At 44.9% G+C, this 19,764-nt stretch overlaps 1 protein-coding gene across 1 annotated transcript in view; it reads left to right on the top strand.

Moving 5' to 3' along the window:
• Nucleotides 1-16,833: 16,833 nt before the first annotated feature.
• Nucleotides 16,834-19,764, top strand: part of LOC104082061 (DNA-binding protein RFX2-like) — a gene marked incomplete at its 3' end in the record, with an annotated part of 19,554 nt that continues 16,623 nt past the window's right edge. The window contains exons 1-2 of the mRNA XM_009585022.1: nucleotides 16,834-16,968; nucleotides 19,694-19,764. The exon at nucleotides 19,694-19,764 is cut by the window's right edge and continues 19 nt beyond it. Of these exons, the coding sequence (XP_009583317.1) occupies nucleotides 16,834-16,968; nucleotides 19,694-19,764 (206 nt within the window). The remainder of the gene's footprint in view (nucleotides 16,969-19,693) is intronic.

Raw genomic sequence — 19,764 nt, 5'->3', positions numbered from 1 at the left:
GCCTGATTCCTCCCCCACCACCGCCATCTCAGTCATATCATTGAAGAATTAAAATCTGTGCAACTCTGACTGACGAGGGACTGAGAGCGTGCAGGTTATCGCGGCGGGCTGAACACGAGAGCAGTGCCTGCCGTTTCGGTGATGGAGTGGCACAGGAGAGACCCTCCGCCCCGTCTGGGGGGGGGTGTCTCTCGCCATTTAAACTCTGCCTGAGCGAACAAGTGTGGCAGGCTGTTGCCATTTGAAATATCTATGAGAGAAAGAATAAGCAGGTATCCCAACCGCTGAGCCTTGCGGTCCCTCACTTTATTTGTCAGGTCAATGCACTGTCCCCTGCAGTCACCCAGGAGAAGACGGCGGTGCTTAGGACATTGCGCCTCACTCTGCCTTTTCTGCTCCTTTGTAAAATGCCGTATCATATAAAATGTGCTCGGTTACAAAATACTTCTTGACTGCAAGAGTTTTCCCAGAAAACTTTTCTCTTTGCTAATGGTGCTGCACTTTTGTACTAGTATTTGCTTTGCTGATTATTTGGTCTTAGGAGGGTAGTTACTTTGTTCTCAGCAGCGGATGGCTTTCCTTTCTAGAGGAGATGGATTTGTTTTTTCCATCCCTGAATAATTTAGATACTATTGATAGCTTAAAAATATTGTTTTGCAGAGTAACTAGGTATTTGCATTAGACTGCAAATGAATGCCCTTCTGTATTTCCACCTGCAAATTACAAAACTGCTACATGAAGTTTACTGTTACAGAGCTTTAGGGACTCCAATTTAGTTTTTATTTAATCAATTTATTTTGTGGAGGAAAATTTATATCAAATCTGGCAGTCCTTTTAATAGGTATGTTTCAGAAATGAAATGATGTCTGATTCTGGTTCCAAATGTGCTGTGAGATTGGTGTTAAAAAAAAAGCCCAAAACAAAACCCACAATTACTGCTTCTCTTAATTGTGAAATGGGCAGACTCATTGTGTATAAAGAGATTTGTTTTAATGTTAAAAGGTTTTGTCATCCTCAGCTGTAGCCCACTATTGTTGTTTATGAGAGCAGCCCCAACCCAGAAAATGTCTCATAATTTGAAAAACAAATTATTATTTTCTGGCTGGCCTGTATTATAGAAAACATTTAGCCTGAAAACTTAAATTAAGATGGTGGCATAAATTAATAGGATGCTCTCAGTTGAGGCAAATACTAATTTGTTTGGAACATGGCGATGTGAGGTGTGGTACAGAGTGGTACCCTTCTAGTCCCTGAAAGGATGCAGGCGTAGGGGAGGAGTGTGTAAAGATGTAAAGCGAAGCGTGCCTGATGGTCTCATTTCTCGTTAACTGGTGGCTTGGCTGAACACTGCCATTGCTTGGCAGCTTGTGTTTTGACTGCAGTGGGGCCTTCTGCATCTGAAGAGAGGGTCTGATACAAGGACCTTCTGACACCAGGACCTGCTCTGTACCTGGACTCCTTCCCAGGCTCTGGAGGTGTGTGGATGCTCCTCTCTGCTCCTGGTCTTCCTGCTGTTGCTCAGTTTGCAAGTGGAGGCATTCTTGGCATTCCTTCCAGTTTGCATTGTAGCTACACAACATCTAATTACGCTTCTCCACAACAACTAGCCAGCAAATTAACATTACAATGGATCTTAAGGTTTTGTAATTACTCAAAAATGTCACTGGGCTGGAAGAGTGCTGGGCTCTGCCTGTCAGCAGCCTTTCCTCCCAGGGCAGCCACTTCCTTCTCCTGCCTTTGGAGTCTTCCTGCAGGTGAAAAATTTATTGTCCTGAGGCCTTATTGTCCTTAGCAGCACCTTCCTCCTCTGTTGTAAAGGGTTGTTCTGATAATTACTTTGGATACAGGAGTGTCACCAAAGTTTGGGACCAGGCTCTCAAGGGGAGCTGAACATGTTGCTGAATTTCTTTGCTGAGCTGAAGTATCCCTGCCATTTCTAAACACCGGCAGCTGCTGCTTTCTTTTGTCCTGTCCCGATTTTGATTTTTTTTTGTTTCCTCAGGGAAAATGTCTACTGAAATTGCTGGAAGAGTTGCTTTTGTCAAAGATGGAGATGCTACTTGCAGAACTGGATCACCAGAGGGAGGAAAGCAGAAAGCCTTGCACACTGTGTAGTCTCCCAAATTCTACCTTAGCTTGCCCTTGGGCAGGGCAACTGCATCCTTTCTGCTGTCCGTCTCCCCTGCTTTACAGCTTTGTGACCCTTCCTGGCAAAATCGGGGCTTTATTATCACAGGAGGGTTACCACCTCCGAAGAGACGCCTCTTGCCGTTCGAGGGCTGGATGCAGCAGGAGCAGTGGGGATGTTTGCATTGCTTCACTCCGGGCACTAAACTTAAATCAGGATTTTAGACTCCCTGCGTAGGCAGCGCGGAGGCAGTTACCTCCAGAGGTTGGCTCAGAGTAGCTGCATCTCCTGGTATATCAAAAATGAGGGCTTCAGCCCCTAATGCGGGTGCTTGGGCTAGGTGGCTAATGCTGGGTGCTGGAAATCCTATGCATCCCATAGTGCGTGCATCAAGAGCATCCTATAGCTAAACTGGGTATATTCAACCCTTACACGGCTTTAACTCTGTTTCCAGCTTAGTTTAGCCAGCATTTGCTTTTGGGAAAAGATCCGTCTGCTCTGAATTGAGGTTGCTGCCTTTTTGTAGAAAGGGGGAAAGGAATGAAATAATAGTTAATACTTAATGCATATGAGCAGCAATGCTGCTCAGGTTGCCTAGCAGCCAGTTAGACAAGCAAGAGAATAAAAAGGGCTGTCTGAGTGAATGTGGTTGGAGCTGGTTTCTTGGTTTGTGGATGGAATCTGACCCATGCAGTCCACTTTTTTTGTTTGGGAGGGGGAAGGAGATGGTGGAATTTACCACTAATGGATGTTTTAGCTCTGTCGGATCATCTCTATCCACTCCCCCACCCCCATCTGTTTTTCCTTTTCAGTTTTTCAAGTTTAACTTGGAAAGCTTTAGCCAAAGGGAGGTGTTAAAGTTTTGTATGGTTTCTGGAGATGGAATGGGCAAAAAAATCTCTCAAAGTGACTTTTTCCTTCTATTTAGGACTGTGTCTCTAGAAGTCTGGAGATCATTAGCATTTCACAGTCTCTTCAATATACTGCTCAGTAAATGCTGTATAGACTGGAAATAGCTCCTGCAGTCACACTTAACGCTTCTAACATTGCTCTCATCCTTGCAAGAAGTGGATGTACATTTCGTTTTCTGGAAAGCAAAAGTAGAACGATGCTTTGAAAAAAAGGGGGGTTTGAGCCGCTATATAATTGCAAATAAACTGCTCCCTCTTCCATGAGGCCAGAAATTCCCCAAAGTGTAAGGTTCGATTAAAAACCCCTAGGGGATAAAAATAAGGAAGGCTGACTGTTTAAATAGTAACTTTCTGAAATTGGATGTTTCTTTTTATTTTTTCAGGAAAAGTCGGAAAGCTCGAAACCCTTTTTCTTGTCAGGCTTAGCTCTGTGGGAGTAACAGGACTCCAGCAACTGAAACCCTAAACCCCCCCACTAGCATCCTCACTTGAGATAAGGGAGGTGTCAGCTCTCAATTTTAATGTGTTTTCCTCATCCCAGCGGTAACTTTTTAGCATATTATAGGAATGAGGGCACTTAGCAGAAAGGAATGGAATGAGAAGAATCTTGGACTTACTTTGCCCATCTTAATAAGGAATAAGAATAGTGGCTTTTTCAGGGCAGCTAGCCTCTTTTACACTCTGAAATGAGTTGATAGGTCTTGGGTCAATGCCAGCAAAGATACTCACTCTAGTAATTTTGGTGGAAGGACCAAGGAGCGAGGAGGTCTAGACAGCGAGTTTTGGCTTCCCTCGCAGGCTGGCATTTGAGCGAGACCAGAGTTATCAAGAGGTTGGTCAGGTTCATCTCTGCTTCTTCTGCTGTCATGGCAGAGATGTTCCTCTTAGCCAGAATTCTCTCTTGAAGCCCTTTACTTGGCCAAATGTTGCAATGTTAAAGCATCTTTTAACCATGTTTCACACAGCTTGGAGATTTCAATGCTGAAGTCTACCATAAGGCAATAAGTAGGATGGGCAAGGATACTGTTAAGTAAAGGAGCTTATTTTGAGTTTACTTTTTTCTGTACTGAGTGCAAATGCTACCAGATCACCTCAAATAGCTGCAAATGGTGTGTATTTTATCCCTTTGCTGGGCAAATTCTTCAAGTTATGACATTTCTTAATTTTCAGTTGTCATTTTTAAGTTGCCAAGCTATGCCGAACTCTTGGCTGTCTTGCATGAGTGTCTGCTCTCTTTTGAATGTCGCTGTGAACATCACAAGAAAAAGATCAGCTGCCTCCTTCAAAATGTTCCTGGGTCTGCTGTTCTCATGCGAGAGGCATGCGAGTCCCCCTGAGAAGGAGATAAAGGCAATCAAATGCTAGAAGATGAAGGAGTAGTTTGGGGACTGAGGTCAACAATAGCTTATAAAAACAAAACAAAACAAAATCCCCAAAAAACCCCCCAAAACCAGACTTTTTTAAGGACCTTATTTAAAAAGTGCCTAGTACTATGACTTTTTATTTTTCATCCAGTGGATGAGTGATTTCTGCTTTTCATCTGCCTCAGAGAAGGGAATGCCTTGCTGCAATTCTGTTGGAGCCGTGGAGGACTGTGCCATTAGTAGATAAACGCCAGAGAAACGGTGCTGTGAAGGAAGCACTAAAAGCACCCCACACTTGGAAATCAGCAACTTCAGTAATAAGCTTTGTCGTTAATCACTCTGAAGGTGAACTGATGTGATGCCAATGCCTAAGCTTAGATTTAAAAGTTGGAGGGACAAATTCTGCCCAAATTCTGCTCCTAATAATTGTGGGAGCCTGTGACAGCAGCATGTGGCCTTAAGGATGATTAGCAAGCACAGCAGAACTTTTATGTTTTAGATCGTACCGCCGCACCCAGGACAATGATCCATTTCTACCAGCCCAGCAAAAGCCTATCTCTATTCTTTATTTCCACAGAGAGCAAGCTCTCCCTTAAAATCCTCTGAGTGTTGATAAATTTTTGCTTATGATTAGTTGCCTCAAATTTTAATGTAAAAAACGCGAAGTAGAGAATTTAAATTAGTTTCCTGTGTTCATGGAACTAGAAGAAAATATCTTTCTGGAGAGTTTCTCCTCTTCATCAAATCAGACGACACTCAAAAACCACACACACCCTCTCCCGAAAGCTTTTTTCCCAGCCAACCTTTCCCTGGACTCGTAATACCACCAAGAAAAGCAAACCTGTTTTAAGTAAGCTAAAGCCTGCTTTAAAGGGATCTAAATTCTGCTGGGAAACTTCTAGGAATCTACAAATAGGTAGGGGGAGTGTGGAAAAAGTTGAAAGAGTACTTGCTCAGGGACTTGTGTGTTTGCGGGTAGCTGTGGCCGTGCGGTGCTGCTGCTCCGCTGGTGCCTGTGCGATGCTTCCCTGGGCAGCGAGCCGGGGACACGGGGGGTTGTGGAATGACTGGTTACTGCTGCCTCCAAAAGAGGTTAACTCCTTAGTAATACTTTTAAAAACAAGGATTTTTGAAAAAAAAAAGGTTCCTTTCCTGGGCATCTGCTTTGAAGAACACTGCCCAGCGTGTTAATCTGTTTATTCTGAACTAACAATAAAATAAAATAAAATAAAACCAAAACAAAGCACCAAACCCCACAGTTCCCCCCCCTCACAGTTACTATAGCAAAGAAATTATTTGTCAGTCCTCCCGGGCTTCTGAAAATACCCGCTGACATATTTAGTGTGCGTTCGCGGCGGGCGGGGATGGGGATGTTTGGTTTGGGAAGCGCTCCCCGCGTCGCCTAGCAACGCGCCCTGGACACGGGAGTGGACCGCGTCGCCCCTGGCAACCGCTGTTGCTCCCCAAACAGCGTGGGCTCAGCATCCTCCCCCAGCATCGGCCTCTTCCTCCGCCTGCACCGCGCTTCGGGTGGGCTTGGGCTCATCAGCCGCACCGTGCGGGGCGTGGGGGGTCCCCCGTACCCCTCAGAATTAGGGCTAAAGACAACCCCCGTTAGCTTATGGTTCAAAAGGACATAAATCTTCCCACTCGACCCTAAGCACAATCCTGATCCGTCAGCACAGCGCTGGAGGACGAGCTTTTAAAACTGCAGTTTTGCCTTGCCCACTTATTGAATGGATTAAAAAAAAAATTGTTTTCTGGGTGTTATCTGAACCCCTCTCTGGCCAGACTACAGACAGAAAGTTTCGTGGGCTGAGATGTCTGTCGGAAAGCCACCCACTCGTGTCTCCAGGCCAAAAATACTGCCCACAGGAATTTGTTGCCTGGATAAAAGATATAACTCGCTTAATTCTAGTTCGGTAACAGTCAATTATCTTTCTTTGGGAAAGTGCAAACTATTAGAGCAGTGTACAGTTGTTGCAAGCCTTTATCTTCTCCCGTTCATCTAGAATACGGTCTGTCCTATTACTGTCCTCACCAAAAATATAGCAGTGTCTTTCTCCAAGTGCAAAATATTCAAATACATATTCCCAAACTGCGTTTCTAGGGCATCTAAAGCAGCCTTCTCATTTCTTTGCCTTTCCAGGAAGAATTGCATGTCTCTAGATAGTTTGTGTTTTCTGTTTGGGGTCTTATTTAGTCCTGGAGTCTGCAGTACCAGTCACCAATAGCTGTATGAACTTTAAATTTCCACAGGAAAAAAACCCAGCTCATTTCCCCTCTTCGCCGGTAGCAGTGCACTGGTCTGGAAAGCAATTGCTTCTGTCCCATTACTTGCTGAAACATGCACTGAATACTGCGATGGAACAGCCGAACAACAACTGTGAGTTTAGTTTTGGGACGCCCCATGCCAGCCTGTGACTCTGATGAGCTCACTTGCAAATGCACTTAGGATTTTGAACTTGGGGCAGTTTTACTGCACGTGTAGAAGCAGAATCATCAACAAGCAAATCCCAAACTCTCGTGAGAAAAGTTTGCACATCCCCATGAGAATGTTTTGGTGTGGCACCATCACGTAAAGGGCAAGACCCCATTTTCTGTGGAGTGCAGGAGCAGAGTCCAGACCTCCATGGTGGTTCCTCCCCAGTAACACCAGTCCCTGGTCAGGGCAGTGCTCCCCAGGAGTGTACCGAGTTAGCACAGCCTGGAAGAGCATCTCGAGTGTAGGTGGAAGGATGGTGGAGTCAGAGCTTGTGCAGACGTTTGAGAGAGACAAAGAAACTTGCCCTTCGTGTCAGGAGAAAGCAAACAAGCCCTCCTCCTCCTCATGCTCACCCAGGCACTAGCTGCCTTTCAGAGGGAAAAATGTTTCTCTCCTTGCTCCAACTCTCCTTTCTGGCTTCTCAAACTACTCAGTACAAACCCACAGCAACACTAATGCTCGTGACCACTTTTTTATCCCCTCGTGCCATGTTTCAGTCCATCCCATGGTGGAATCTCTGCTAGAGACCTCCGGAGCACTGACTCAGCTGCTGCTGTAAAATCGGAGACGAAGTCGTCTCTTCTCTGAACGGCCACAGTTTATGTTTGTGGCTTGTTCTGCTTAACTTTGTTAAGTACCACAATGCTTGTGAATGGTGCTATATAAATAAATAACAATATACTGGACTGTGTTGGCAGCGGTTACTTCTGTATTCGCTGTTCACCGGATAGACACGATGGAAACAGCTGCTGCTGCCGCCCCACATCTAAATGAAATACTGCAGCAAATCTCCTACTTCACACTTAAATCGTCAAAAGGCTGGCTAGCCTTAAGGCCATTGAAAGGATTGTGTAGTCTAAACATGTAAAAAGTGATGGCTGATGAACATACAGTTTAAATTAAGCTGATCTCTTGGAATTAATTTTTAAAAAGTGACATATTCCATATGCATAGGACAAGCTATAAAAGCGGGTCTTGCAAAAACGCAGTCGAGTACCAAGGTTTGCAGTTCCTTGTTCCAAAATGAGCCCAGTTCAGTCAGGGGAGGATTAGCTGTACCCAGGTACCTGGGTTCGTCCTGGGAGCATGCAGAAGCAGAGCTACAGACCGCAGGGGTCCAGTAACCAGATGTTCTGGTTTGGTTGATGACTGAAACTTTAAGATTTGCCCTAGAAAGGAACCTTTGAAATGCTTTTGTGCCAGATTTTTGCTTGACACACTGTATGTCCCCTGTTGAATCACGGCCCTGGGAAACCCCTACACTGCACAGACTAAAAATACGGGAAAATTATTAATTTGAGCCCAGAGCTTGTGTTTGCTTTCGCCAGATAGCACCAATGCATATGTTGCAGCCGGTATCTGAAAAGCCTGGATATGGAGTACAGTGTAGTGTGTGACTCTTAATTCCTCCTTCCCGATGTGAAAGCTTCCTTACCGCTCAGCAGATATCAAGACTTTTATTTTGGGTAGCATTATTTGCCATCATTGTAGCAAAACTTTTCTGAAGTCGAGATTTAGCTAGTTAATACGAAAGAAACAAGGAGTTTCAAGCACTTGTTGACAGGCTTGTGCTAGGCTAAAAATCTGGAAGCTGTTGGACTTTTTCTTAAGAGCAAATAGCTGGGACTCGTGCAGGTAAGTCTGTGGGAGACTGAGGGTGAAATGCAGCATGGCAGTAAATAGGCGGTATGCTGGCCCCTGCATTTCTGAGCACCAGAAGGGATGCATTCAGATCTGAAGGAATCCAGTCCTGGCTTTTTACACTTGGAGAGTGTTCGTATTATTAACCCAGAAAGAAAATAGGACAGGTTTTTGTATGGGAGGGAGGTTCGCAACGTTACTTTGCCCGTGTTCAGGTCTGAGATCCGTGCACATGGGATTTGTCCACAGGCTGCTGCCAGCAACATTAAACCATCACGGCTTCTGCTATTTAGTCTCAGCTGGCTCTTAAGGAAACTCCAAATTACACGGCCAGCACAGATACATTCCTCACTCTCTTCGGCCTCTCTGAAAGTTACTTTTAAAGAAACAGCAAAGATTAGTGAACCGCTGTTACACAACAATTCTGTGTGTGTGTTTATATCTATTACCTGACTTGATTCCATGAAATCTGATTAAAGACTGAGTGTATATTTGTATTTCGGTATATTATTAACTATTGCTAATAAAAGCCATTTCCAAATTTGTATTTTTCCATGAAGACCGTGTTTCTGAAAAAACCAGCTATACTGCCTGCTGCCCTTGAAACGCGTGTTTTGGGTTTATCTGTGTTTCCAGGTAACTAGAGCTCTTAGACAAGCAGTGTTTGCTTCTGTTTTAAATTAATTTAACCTAATCAGTGGAAGGCTCTGTTGCCTTCTCTGTTTATAACATTTTGAAGCAATGTAATAAGCAGCCTCTCCAGAATCAGCTTATTATGAAGTTCCTTGTCATGTTTGCTTCCCCCTTCCGTCCCCTCCACTTACCACCGCTTATTAAAAGGCTAAAGGTTATGACATGCGGTTCAGGACACTCTTTAGATGAGCCGGCTCAAATGCCAGCTCCCGTTAGTCTGGAAGAGCTCGCTTTCAGCTGCGATGAGGATGAGGGCACATTCACGCTGCTCAGAGTACAGAGATGGCCCAAACCTCTCCCCCATCCTCTGCTGGAAGGGGATGCTGGTTTAGGAGGTGCTGGTTGCAAAAGGCAAATGCTGCTCCAGCCCTCGGGATGCGAACGGTACACGAGTGCTTGTTGCTACAGTGTCCCAGGCTCTGTGGGGTGGCTCGGTGCAGGCATTACGGACTGTCCACGGCGTGGGATGAGGGGTTTTGGTGCGGAGGCTGAGGTTTTGGTGAACCAAGACTCTGTCCAGTCCTAACCTGCTCCCTCTGAAAGCCAGAATAGCAGGCTCTTCTCCCAAGGCTTTTAGAGCAGTTGAAGAACCAGGAAATACTGAAGCTCTCCTAAGCCAAGCTAGTATCGTGACTGCCAGTTGTACAACATTTTGGACAAGGGTTAAGTTCGGGTGCTAAGCAGCCAGACTTCCCAATGCTTTGAGCTGCACAAAACAGCCGTGTTGGGAGCTTTGTTCTCCGAGCATCGCTGGTATGGTCTGAAGGAAAAGATATCTCCTAAACGTGGATGCTGGTAGAGCAGGTCCTCTTTGGCTCAGCCATCCAAAAGCGAAGAGTTTCTTTTGGTTTCATTGATGGGTGAGCTGGAATCATGTTTTTCCAAAGAGGGGGACATATTTGGCCCTTGGTCTTGGTTCAGAGCCACGTGCTGGCCATCTGCAAGTGCCTGCTCGTGTGCTCCTCCGGCTTCTGAGTTCTATGGGCAACGGACAAAAAAAAATTAATATTTTCCTGATTGGAATTTCAGGGGAATGCCTGTTGTTTCTTGGAGATATCACGCTTTGGAGACATGCACCGCGAGGATAAAGGATGCATGTGGAGGCAGGAGGCAAGCTGGGTTTGATACAAGTATTTGCCTTAGTTCTGCTGTAAGGTGGTATCATTCATTCGATTGCATTTTCATTCACGTAAAATAAAAAAGTTTAGTCTTCCAAAGAACGAAACACTTCCTTTCTATGCTCTGGTTAAAACACAACTAATGCCTTTCATGCAAATTATTAAATACAAACTAAGCCAAAAATCTTGCATGAAATGGAAAGTATTTAAGAAAGTTTTCTTTAGTAAAATAAAAGTGGCATAGAGTATGGTAGATAAAGCTGATGGACAGTGTGCATCTGCTAGAAAAGAAAGTAAAAATCTGCTATTCCCTGCATTCCTTTTATTATTTTCACTTTTGAGAGCTTTGAGGATTCTCAGTAGTGAATCTATTAAATGTAAAGACCGTAGTTCCTTTTTCTGTAGTCGGGGGAGAAAATACCACTTAAAGCCCATATAGAATGGGATGGTTAAATAGCATTTTCATTTCTTCTGAATTCAGTTATTGCTGTTCTGGTTTTCCTATTTATCTAAGCTCCAAGCCAACTAAACCTGAGTAAAAGTTCCAGAAACCAAATAACTATTTTTATATGTAACCCTTCCTTTCAAAGTATGCAAAAAATGCACAAAACCAAACAAAAAAAAGCAAAAACTTGGGTTTGAATTTTGATCCTAACAAGTCAATGTTATGGATAAGAAATAATTCTTTTTTTTTTAATTAAACTACAGCCTTCCCATTGTTTTCAGTAAAATACCAGATATGAGGAGATTTCGATAAAAAATTCATAGCTGTATCATGAACTTGTATATGGAAGTGTGACCGTATGTGATTCCCTGGTTATTTTACCCCCATGGTTATTTTACCCTCTGGTCAGCCGAGATCTATTGAACAGAAAGAAAACTTGGAGCACAAACTGTGCACAGCTGAGCATCCTGGCTGTTGGGTACTAAATCTCATTAATAAAAAGGCAAGCATAATTATAGCAGGTTCACCTGGAAAAATAAACTTTTTCTGCCATTATATCTTAATTTGAAATGAAAGCCATGAAGTGCATCCTTCAGTCATCAAAAATCTGATTTACCATTGATTCTTGTACTTCAAGGCAGTCATTTTCCTGGTGGATTTTTATGCCCCACATTTAAATACTCTTTGAGAAAAAGTTGTTAAGCCCATTTACAAATGGCAAATGAAGGGAATTACTTACCCAGTAGAGGTAATACCACCCACCAAGGTTTACTGGGAAGCTTAAATATAGGTAGCTGTGAGAAATTTTGTCCCAGAAGTAGAATAATTGACTGTTCTTCTTAAAAACAACAAAAAACTCATCGAAGACATTTTCCTTTCCCTCATGTATGTCCCAGTATTATATTCTATTTCAAAAGTTCTGCCAGAAAAAAAGGATGTAATAAAGGAATATTAAAAGTTTAAATAAGATCAAAGGATGATCAAGTAAGCTTTGAAAAGCAAATTAAATAAAATAGTTCATGATTTGTCTTCAAATGAGCAAGAGATTCACTGAAACAGTAACAATTTTAGTATTTTGAAAGCAACACTAGTATGATTGTATGATTATTCTGGATTTAAAAAAGCATTCGCTGGCTGCTAGTGTGGGGTAGCTAATATGTTTTACGTTTGCACCTTAAAAATTTAAAGATATGTAAATACAAGACCTAAATACCCCATGAGAGCTGAGACTGTGCCAGTCCCACCCCTGCTTTATGTAAGGGTGCTCTTAAAAAATAAAACTAAGGGGAGGGGGGAGAGAGTTATTTGAAGAGTCACTTCAAATGGTGACATTTGAACATAAAAACACCAAGTAGGTCGACCCGCGTTTACAACAGAAGCGACCCTGGGTCTGAGGAAGGCAGGGATTTAAATCCTCTTTTATTTGAAGTCTCGGAGCCAGCCGGGGTGCTCAGCTAGCCATGTGCTTGCATGTCCCGCGGAGCGAGGACCAGAGCACCAGAGAAAAATAAACCAAGTATTTCCCTGGGGCAGGGTCCCTGCTCTGGCTCTAATCAGCAGCCGTTATTAGACGTTTGAGGTCTCGGCGTTTAGCTCCGAAACGTTTTTGTTTGAGTGTTCAGGAGCTGATAGTTTCTATTAAAACATGCTGTGGAAAAATACTTGCAGTTCCTCCTTATCTCCTGGACGGCAGAGCTCGTGGGCTGCAGCACAGACCGAGCACCCAGGAGCACCCTCCTCACTACCGGGGGCTCTCGCATCAGCCCCCCCTCCTTTCCCAAACTCTTTTTGGGAGCTTGGGAACTGGTGCAGAGGATGCTGCTGCTTTCCCTTCTCGGCACTCGAAGGCGACTCGGAGAAAGCTGTGTGATATCCTTCTGCTGCCCCCTCCTTTTCTCCCCCCTCTCACTGCAAACTTGAATGTGAAAAATATTTTGAAATGCTCCTCTTATCTCTGTTTTCCCAGCGTTTTGGAGCTGGTTTAGGCAGGAGAGATTAACAAAAACAAGGCTATTTACGTGAAGGCAATGTGGCTTATGAATGAAACGGTGACAATTGGAGTTTTTATCAACCCTCAAGGCTTGTAATATTACTACTTGTCTTTCTCAAATGCATTCAGACTTTGACAGCCCTCCGAGACCAGTGCTCGAAAAATACCTTACCTAGGGGAGTATTGTGGCTTTTTTAGGAGTGGGAAAATTGAAGCACAGGGAAGGGGAAGCATCCTGTTCAAGGTCACAGAGCAAGCTGGTGGCAGAACCAGAAATAGCACCCAGAAGTTATTCGTTTTTTCTGTATTTCCTTTCCCGTCACCGCTGTTTGCTTGGATACCGAGATAGCTGTGTGTAAACAGAAGGTTTCCAGAGCGCAGCAGCCTTGTTATCTGCCTGATTCATTCAGTGATGATGCAACCTGGAATCCAGATTTCTGCAATGCTTTCCACCGTCGTGATGCTGCATGTGACATCACCGGCCGTGTTGAGCAACCGGAGTTTTAAATTTGTCTCTACCTGAAACGCCAATATCTGAGTAAGGCCCTTCTCACTGTGATTTTATTCTTTATGCGTGGTAAGGTCCCGTCTGCTCATTCTCCTGGCAAAAATAATTGACTAAAAAATAATTTTTGCTCTTCTTAACCCGGTAAGGAGCCCTGGAGCTGAGAAAGTCAGCTGTGGATGCTGGTCCTTTCTGTGACCCACCAGCGGCTTTGTTGACTACTAATGAGGTTCTCAGTTTGTTCAAACTCCCCAGTACCAGGGGGGCTGCCAAGCTGTCAGGCTTTCACTGGCTGTCAGAAGCCACGAGACACCTTTTAATAGCTTCTGTCGGTCACTTCTGCTACCAGAGAGCTACAGCGTTCTCCCCCAGCCAGGAGTGGGAAGCAAGCGTGGCTAGGATGAACCTCTCTTTCTTAGACCAGATCTAAGAGGAAGGCAGCAAATCTTAGACCTTTGGGAGACAGGAGGACTCGCTTTTGAGCCACCCAGTCTCTGTTAGGAAAGGATGATCGAGAACGCTGTAAAACTTCCTCCCCTGTGGGAGGTGAAAAATGAGATCGAAGGAGAGCAGCGAGTCCTTTCATGGGCATTTGCTTTAGGGATGTGGCAGAACTGCCAAAGATCTGCACAAGCAGACGGCCCAGCTCCAGCAGCCGATGTTCATTAAGGAGCTACAAAGGGTGTTCCTTACTTTGCACGCACAACTCCCAAGAAGAGGGAAGAGCAAGACTTCGGATGCCACGTTTCCTCTCCTCCTTGAAAGCTGATGTTTTATTCATCCTCTGGAGCCTTGGCGCAGGTGCTCCCAGGAAGGCTTTGTAGCACCTTGCGATGGTTTCTCAGAGCGTTGGAATCCTGTTTGTGTTGTCAGCTTTTCATCAGCGCAAATTAATATTAGCAGATGGCGTACACGTATCTATCTCTCCAATTCTCAGGAAGCGCAGGATGGCTTTAACGGGAAATGAATTATTCTTTATCCAGGATGTTTCACTGATAAACAAAATAATAAGTAGTCTTGTATGTGTGCCTTGGCGGTCCAGTACTTCTGTGTCTGTCTACCTTGTCTGGAAGTACCAGCTGCAGATTTCATCGGGGTCTTTGTGTCTGGCTTGGTTGTCATCATTACAGAGCCTGCGTTTTGTAACACGTCTGAAAGCAAAGTTTATGATTTATTTTGGCAGCAGACAATTCATCTTCCACCCTGCCTGCCTCTCTCTGGTCTCTTTTGGTCACTGAGGAAAACCAGAAGACAAAATTTATCAGCAGAGATGAGTAGGTGGTAATTTCGAGATAGCATCGCTTCTGAGTGTCCTTTTCTGATAATAACTACACTTGAAAAGAGACCTTTCTGTAGACCTGAAATGCTGAGATCTGACCCTGCCAGAACCATTCTCAAATAGATCATTAATATATATTTGGCAACTTACCCAACTTTCTTCTGTAACCTCACCATGCTATATTTTTCCACTTGCAAAACCCTAGAAAGCTGTGAACCAGAGCCCGGGGCACAAATGACAGACAATAAAACACCCTCGCAAAAGTTAGGGGAATATGTATGCTAAAAGTGACCCCTCTTCTGCCCGAGCATCTTCACGTGAGCTTTATAAACCTCCCTCCTTTGCCAACAGCGCTGGCCGAATGTTGAGTTGCAAATAATTTTGGGCTGGAACAGGCGGGAGGCTGTTTCGTGAATTTACTGCGAGAATTATTCTTTTCGTCATCCCACAGCACTATTGCAACTGGTATCTTCTGCCAAAGAGGTTTTGGCTAAAAACCCTGCAGAGGCGGTGATGGGGAGAAGCAGGTGCTGCCTTTATATAGTGGAGCTGCAGGGAATGGGGTTGTGCACGTCTGCTGCGGGCAGACTTGAGGGCTACGGAGGGACACCGATGGTGATAAATAGTGACTAAATTCCTTTACCTTGTTTCTGACTTGTTATATTAATCTGGTAGTTGTATTTGGAGCAGTGACTGTGTGGGTTCCGTATCTACTTTTTCTCCTGGATGCAGAAAGATGACGTGAAAGAGAAAATTACTTGCAAGCTGTGGGGTTTCAGGGAAGTCGGGAGAGTAATTGGTGTAATTTGTTAATGGGTAGTATGGGAATATGGGGTCAGCACTGACCGGAAAAAAATCTTTAAAACCTGTTTTGTGAAGAATCTAAATATTTGGGGTTTTTTTCAGTAGCTGAAGGAGAATAAACAGGTAACTTTTGTAACTTCATCTCTCCCTTACATTTCTTTTTATCACAAAGAGCTATCAAATGAGCAGGGTCCCTCGGTTTCTCATTTTTCCTCTTACCTCTTAACTTGCACAAAGTTGAGGAAAAAGTTTAAATATTGGATGGAGAAGGGAAATAAAACAGAAAACATTTCACGCTGTTATTTGGAGGCTACATTACGCTCAGCGGCGAGGCTGAGAAAGGAGAAATGACACTGCTCAAAACCTGGATGTTTCTGAATCTTTTGGTTTTCAAGTGACAGCAGAAACCCTCTTTAAACAGTTTTTTAAACAGGAACTTTTACAAGAAACTGGGAAAAAAAGGCTCTCCCACCCTCCCAATTACATCCAAACCCCCAAACGACATTGTCTGCTCTCGGGAAGCACCATCGCAGCAACCCTGGGTGTCCCTCGGGCGGCTGGGCTTTAACATGCCCCGTGCCCCGCGGGGGACAGACACGGGGGGCCGGGCAGTGCCGAAAGGGAGTGAGGAGACCCGGGGGATGGAGAGCCTGTGCTGCAGGGCAGGCACTCAGCCCTGCTCTCGTGCCACCTCTCCATCCCCAGGACATTCCTGCCTGGCCCTTGGGATGCTTCCCAAGGTGGCTGAGCGATGCTGGGCGAGTGCCGGGACAGGGGGACCCGGGTGACTCGAAGGTGCTGAGGGCATCAGCCCGGTGGGGTGGCAGCGTGGGAGCAGGACCGGAGGGCGATGGCATGTCTGTCTGTGGGGACCTTGGTGAGGCTGATGGGGTTTTGGGGCAAGGGCACGGATGGGAGAGTGGAGGCGGTTCTTTGTGGTGGTGGTTTGCAGGTTTTAAAATGATGGTCAATCGCTGTTCTTCTGCTATTCATGTTTGATTATCGGTTGTGATTATAAACCCAAATTGACCACCTCACTTTTCAAATGAAAGCATTAGCTAAGCTCCAGGCATGTACTTAGATTTGATTAAAATTTTTTTCTGCAGTAGTTAAACATGATAAAGCAGAGGGGGAGAAAAAATGATTTTTAAAATATGCTCTTACTCTTCCAGATCTGAAGTTATCCTCACTATGACACGATAATTTTCCAACGCTACTTTTCGGTTATATTTAGAAATGCATTTTCTGTTCCTTCCCTCTCCTTTCTGTGGAACAATTGTGCAACTTTCTTTTTTCTTAATATAATACTGTATTAAAATTAGCTCCAAGACTAAAAAGAGTCCTCTGTGTAGGAAGGTAGCTACCTTCCTTCCTAGCACTTCCCCTGGATCTTCCACTGGGATTTTGTTCCTGTTAGACGCGGGTTCCTCGGGCTTTCGCTGCGGTGTGTAGCTGTGCTTTCCCTGGCTGATGTCCCCTCTGCTCTCCCCAGCAGTGAGCATGCAGAGTTCGGAGGGTGGATCAGACTCAGCAGCATCTGTGGCACTTCACACTTCTGCATCAGCCCAAGCTCCAGTAGTGCAGCCGGTGCCAGCGTCTCAGCAGGTAACGTATGCACAGCTGGGAATGCCGTTTCCATGGAGAAGAGACCTGTTTTACTGGCAGATGTATTTTAATCCAGGGTTTTTATATGGGGGAGAGGATTGTTAATCAGCTCGTTGAGGTAGTGGGCAGAACCTGTTCCTGGACTTTGTGTTGCTAAAGGCCTTGGATATTTCATGTGTTAGCCCTACGAATATGCAAGCTTTAAAACATGGGATTTTTTAACTTAGCTACCCAAGGAAGTAATTTCATGCCAGTTTGGTGTTTGCTTCAGTATAATATCCTGCTGTCATTATTTGGTGTGTCAATAAAAGCAGGAGAAAATGAAACTGTCCTTAAAGCATCTCTGCAAATAGGGTACCGAGCTCAACAGGGAAGAGCTGGAGGGAGCGCTAGTGCGGGGAGAGGGTGGAGGAGGCACGTGCTGGTCTCTTCCTTTGGTAGGTGGATCCTGACATTTTAAATTGGGGAGGGGGGATTCATGATTCATATACGTGAGTACGATGCACTTGGGAGGTCTCCTGGTAGGAGAGAAATGATAGCTTCAGCTGATGAATGAAAACTGCCTAATGCAAAACGGGAAGGGTTAAGTAAAACTGGTTCCTTTTTATGCCATTTGGGGAACTATCAAAAGAAGTTTCTGTCGCAGGAAGCTGGAGGGATAAGAGGATGGGTGGGTATAACTGAGCTACACCCTTCTCCAACTCCCAAGTGAGCAGAAGTAGCTGCCATTGGATGCTGACGAAAAGGAACAATTAAAAATTGTGAATTGGTAGGAGCATTTGATTCACCAGGATTCGCAGACATTCCCATCGTGTGATTCGGTGTGTGGTTGGCCAGCTCTCTGTCATCTTTCAGCCTTCACATCTTCGATTTCTCTGGGTGAAGTTTCTTGTTTGTATTGTAACGATGTGGATATCGCTGATCAGTAGTGTCAAGGATCTTAGGGATCGTCAGTCATTAGTGTGAATTCGACTGTGACAACGTGTTAAAGAAGTTTAGAAAACCCATTGGCTTTGGATTATGAAATTACCCGTCTGGCCTTTGCCAGTCCTGTCATCATGACACGGAGCATCGAGTGGAACTCCATGGATTAAGGAAGACCCAGAGGATCGTGGAAGATTGCTGAGGAGGAGGAGGGTCCAGAGCCTTCCCTTCTCACCAGCAGCACAAAGAAAATACTAGGAATGAACTACTGGCAGCATGAGTGGTGTGAGGCTGAAGCCTTTGGTGTTGTTGATCACTGGTCTACCTTTCAGTGTGAGAGAAGGCTGTATGAACAGGATGGCCTCATCTTACAGGTTGGGGATGATTCATTTTTTTGGTTGGGAGGTAGTAGGAGCAACCGGACAGGCGGTGACAAATTGCACAAGTAGCTGAGCTGGGCAGCTGTGCCAAAGGAGGAGATATGTCGTTTGGTAAAAGCAAAGACAGAGAATGGGGAAAAAATAGGAGAAAGGAACAGATCTTTCTGAGACTTTGATGTAGGTGGCATTGCCAAGGCCTGACTTGAAAAAGGGCTTTTAATGTTCCCATCATGCACTGATTACAGCCTCTTTTGGGGAGAAAATGGACAAAGTGATGGGTGGCATAAGTGTACGTGTCCTTATCGCTAGCTCAGCTGCAGGATCTCCAATGTATCTAGACTTACTGAAGGTCAGCCTGGGGACTGGTGATGTAGAGGCTGCCTAGAAATCTGGGCAATTGTCATATTCCTACAATTCTGCTAGAATAGAATTTCTGGCTGATTACAAAGGGCGTGTTGTAAAAATCATAAATATATACATATAAGGTAGCCAGTAATTGTCAAGGTCTCTTCTAGGATTCATGTGGGATTGTTCTGCAGCTTTTTGTTCAGTTGGCCCAATCTGCTGGGTATTTTTAAAGCCTCAAGTCACAGAGGATGACTGTCTCCTTGGAGAAGGTCCTCATCAGTTTAAAAGGCCATACTGATATTTGGCTTGAATGTTTCTTACTCTTGTGCCGGTACCCAGGCTCTGTTCCCATGGGCCTCACTGAATCATTTCTTTCCATCCACCACATCCCCATGCTTGTTTTGCTGGATCTGCAAGGTGCTTAGCACTTTAGGAGACGTGTGTCCAACCTCAAACGGAATGCGGAGCATAACACAAAGAACAGGGGGATGATGGAAATGACAGTGGAGAGAGAGAGGACAGAGCAACCACCGTAAGGCAACACAGGGCGTTTTTGTGCCCTTGGTGGCACTGAAGGGAGACGCAAAACCATCTGAGCTTTGGTGCTGGTAGAAACCAAGGGCTGTGGCACCTTGGAGAATGCGATTTCATGTCGCAGGAGGCAGAGCGTAGTTTGGTATGGCAGCCGTAAGAGAAGAAACTTTGCAGCCCTAGGAGGAAAACGTGAATGTGTCAGGAGTGGTTCTTGTTCAGCTGGTGACTGAACCTCATGTTGAGCTCCTCTCGTCAATCAACTGTTTGCTGTTATTTCCTTGCGTGGAGACTTAAAGATGGTCCATGTCAGAAAATGTGGATTCAGCTCTCTGCTTTTCCCGGGTTTAGGGTACTGAGCTCAGGCTGGTGTCCGGTGTAGATTGCATTGGAAAGATGGGATCTGCGGGGATGCTAAGTAAGGGGTACTGCTGCCTCTGGAGTAGGAGGCAAGTTTTCCATGGAAGTTTGAAAAAGAATGCCTAACTCACCTGTGTTACAGACCGAAAGTAAGTGTATGTTACTATATCTTCTTCTTTCAGAGGGTTTTGGTCCAAGCAGCAGGCTCCGCTCCCAAAGGAGCGCAGATGCAGCAAATCTCTGTTCCCAGAGT

The sequence above is a fragment of the Fulmarus glacialis genome, unplaced genomic scaffold (genome assembly GCF_000690835.1).
Source record: "Fulmarus glacialis isolate BGI_N327 unplaced genomic scaffold, ASM69083v1 scaffold13299, whole genome shotgun sequence".
Classification (NCBI taxonomy): Eukaryota; Metazoa; Chordata; class Aves; order Procellariiformes; family Procellariidae; genus Fulmarus; species Fulmarus glacialis.
The sequence above is the reverse complement of the archived record's forward strand: the minus strand, read 5'-3'. Positions and strand labels throughout refer to the sequence as shown.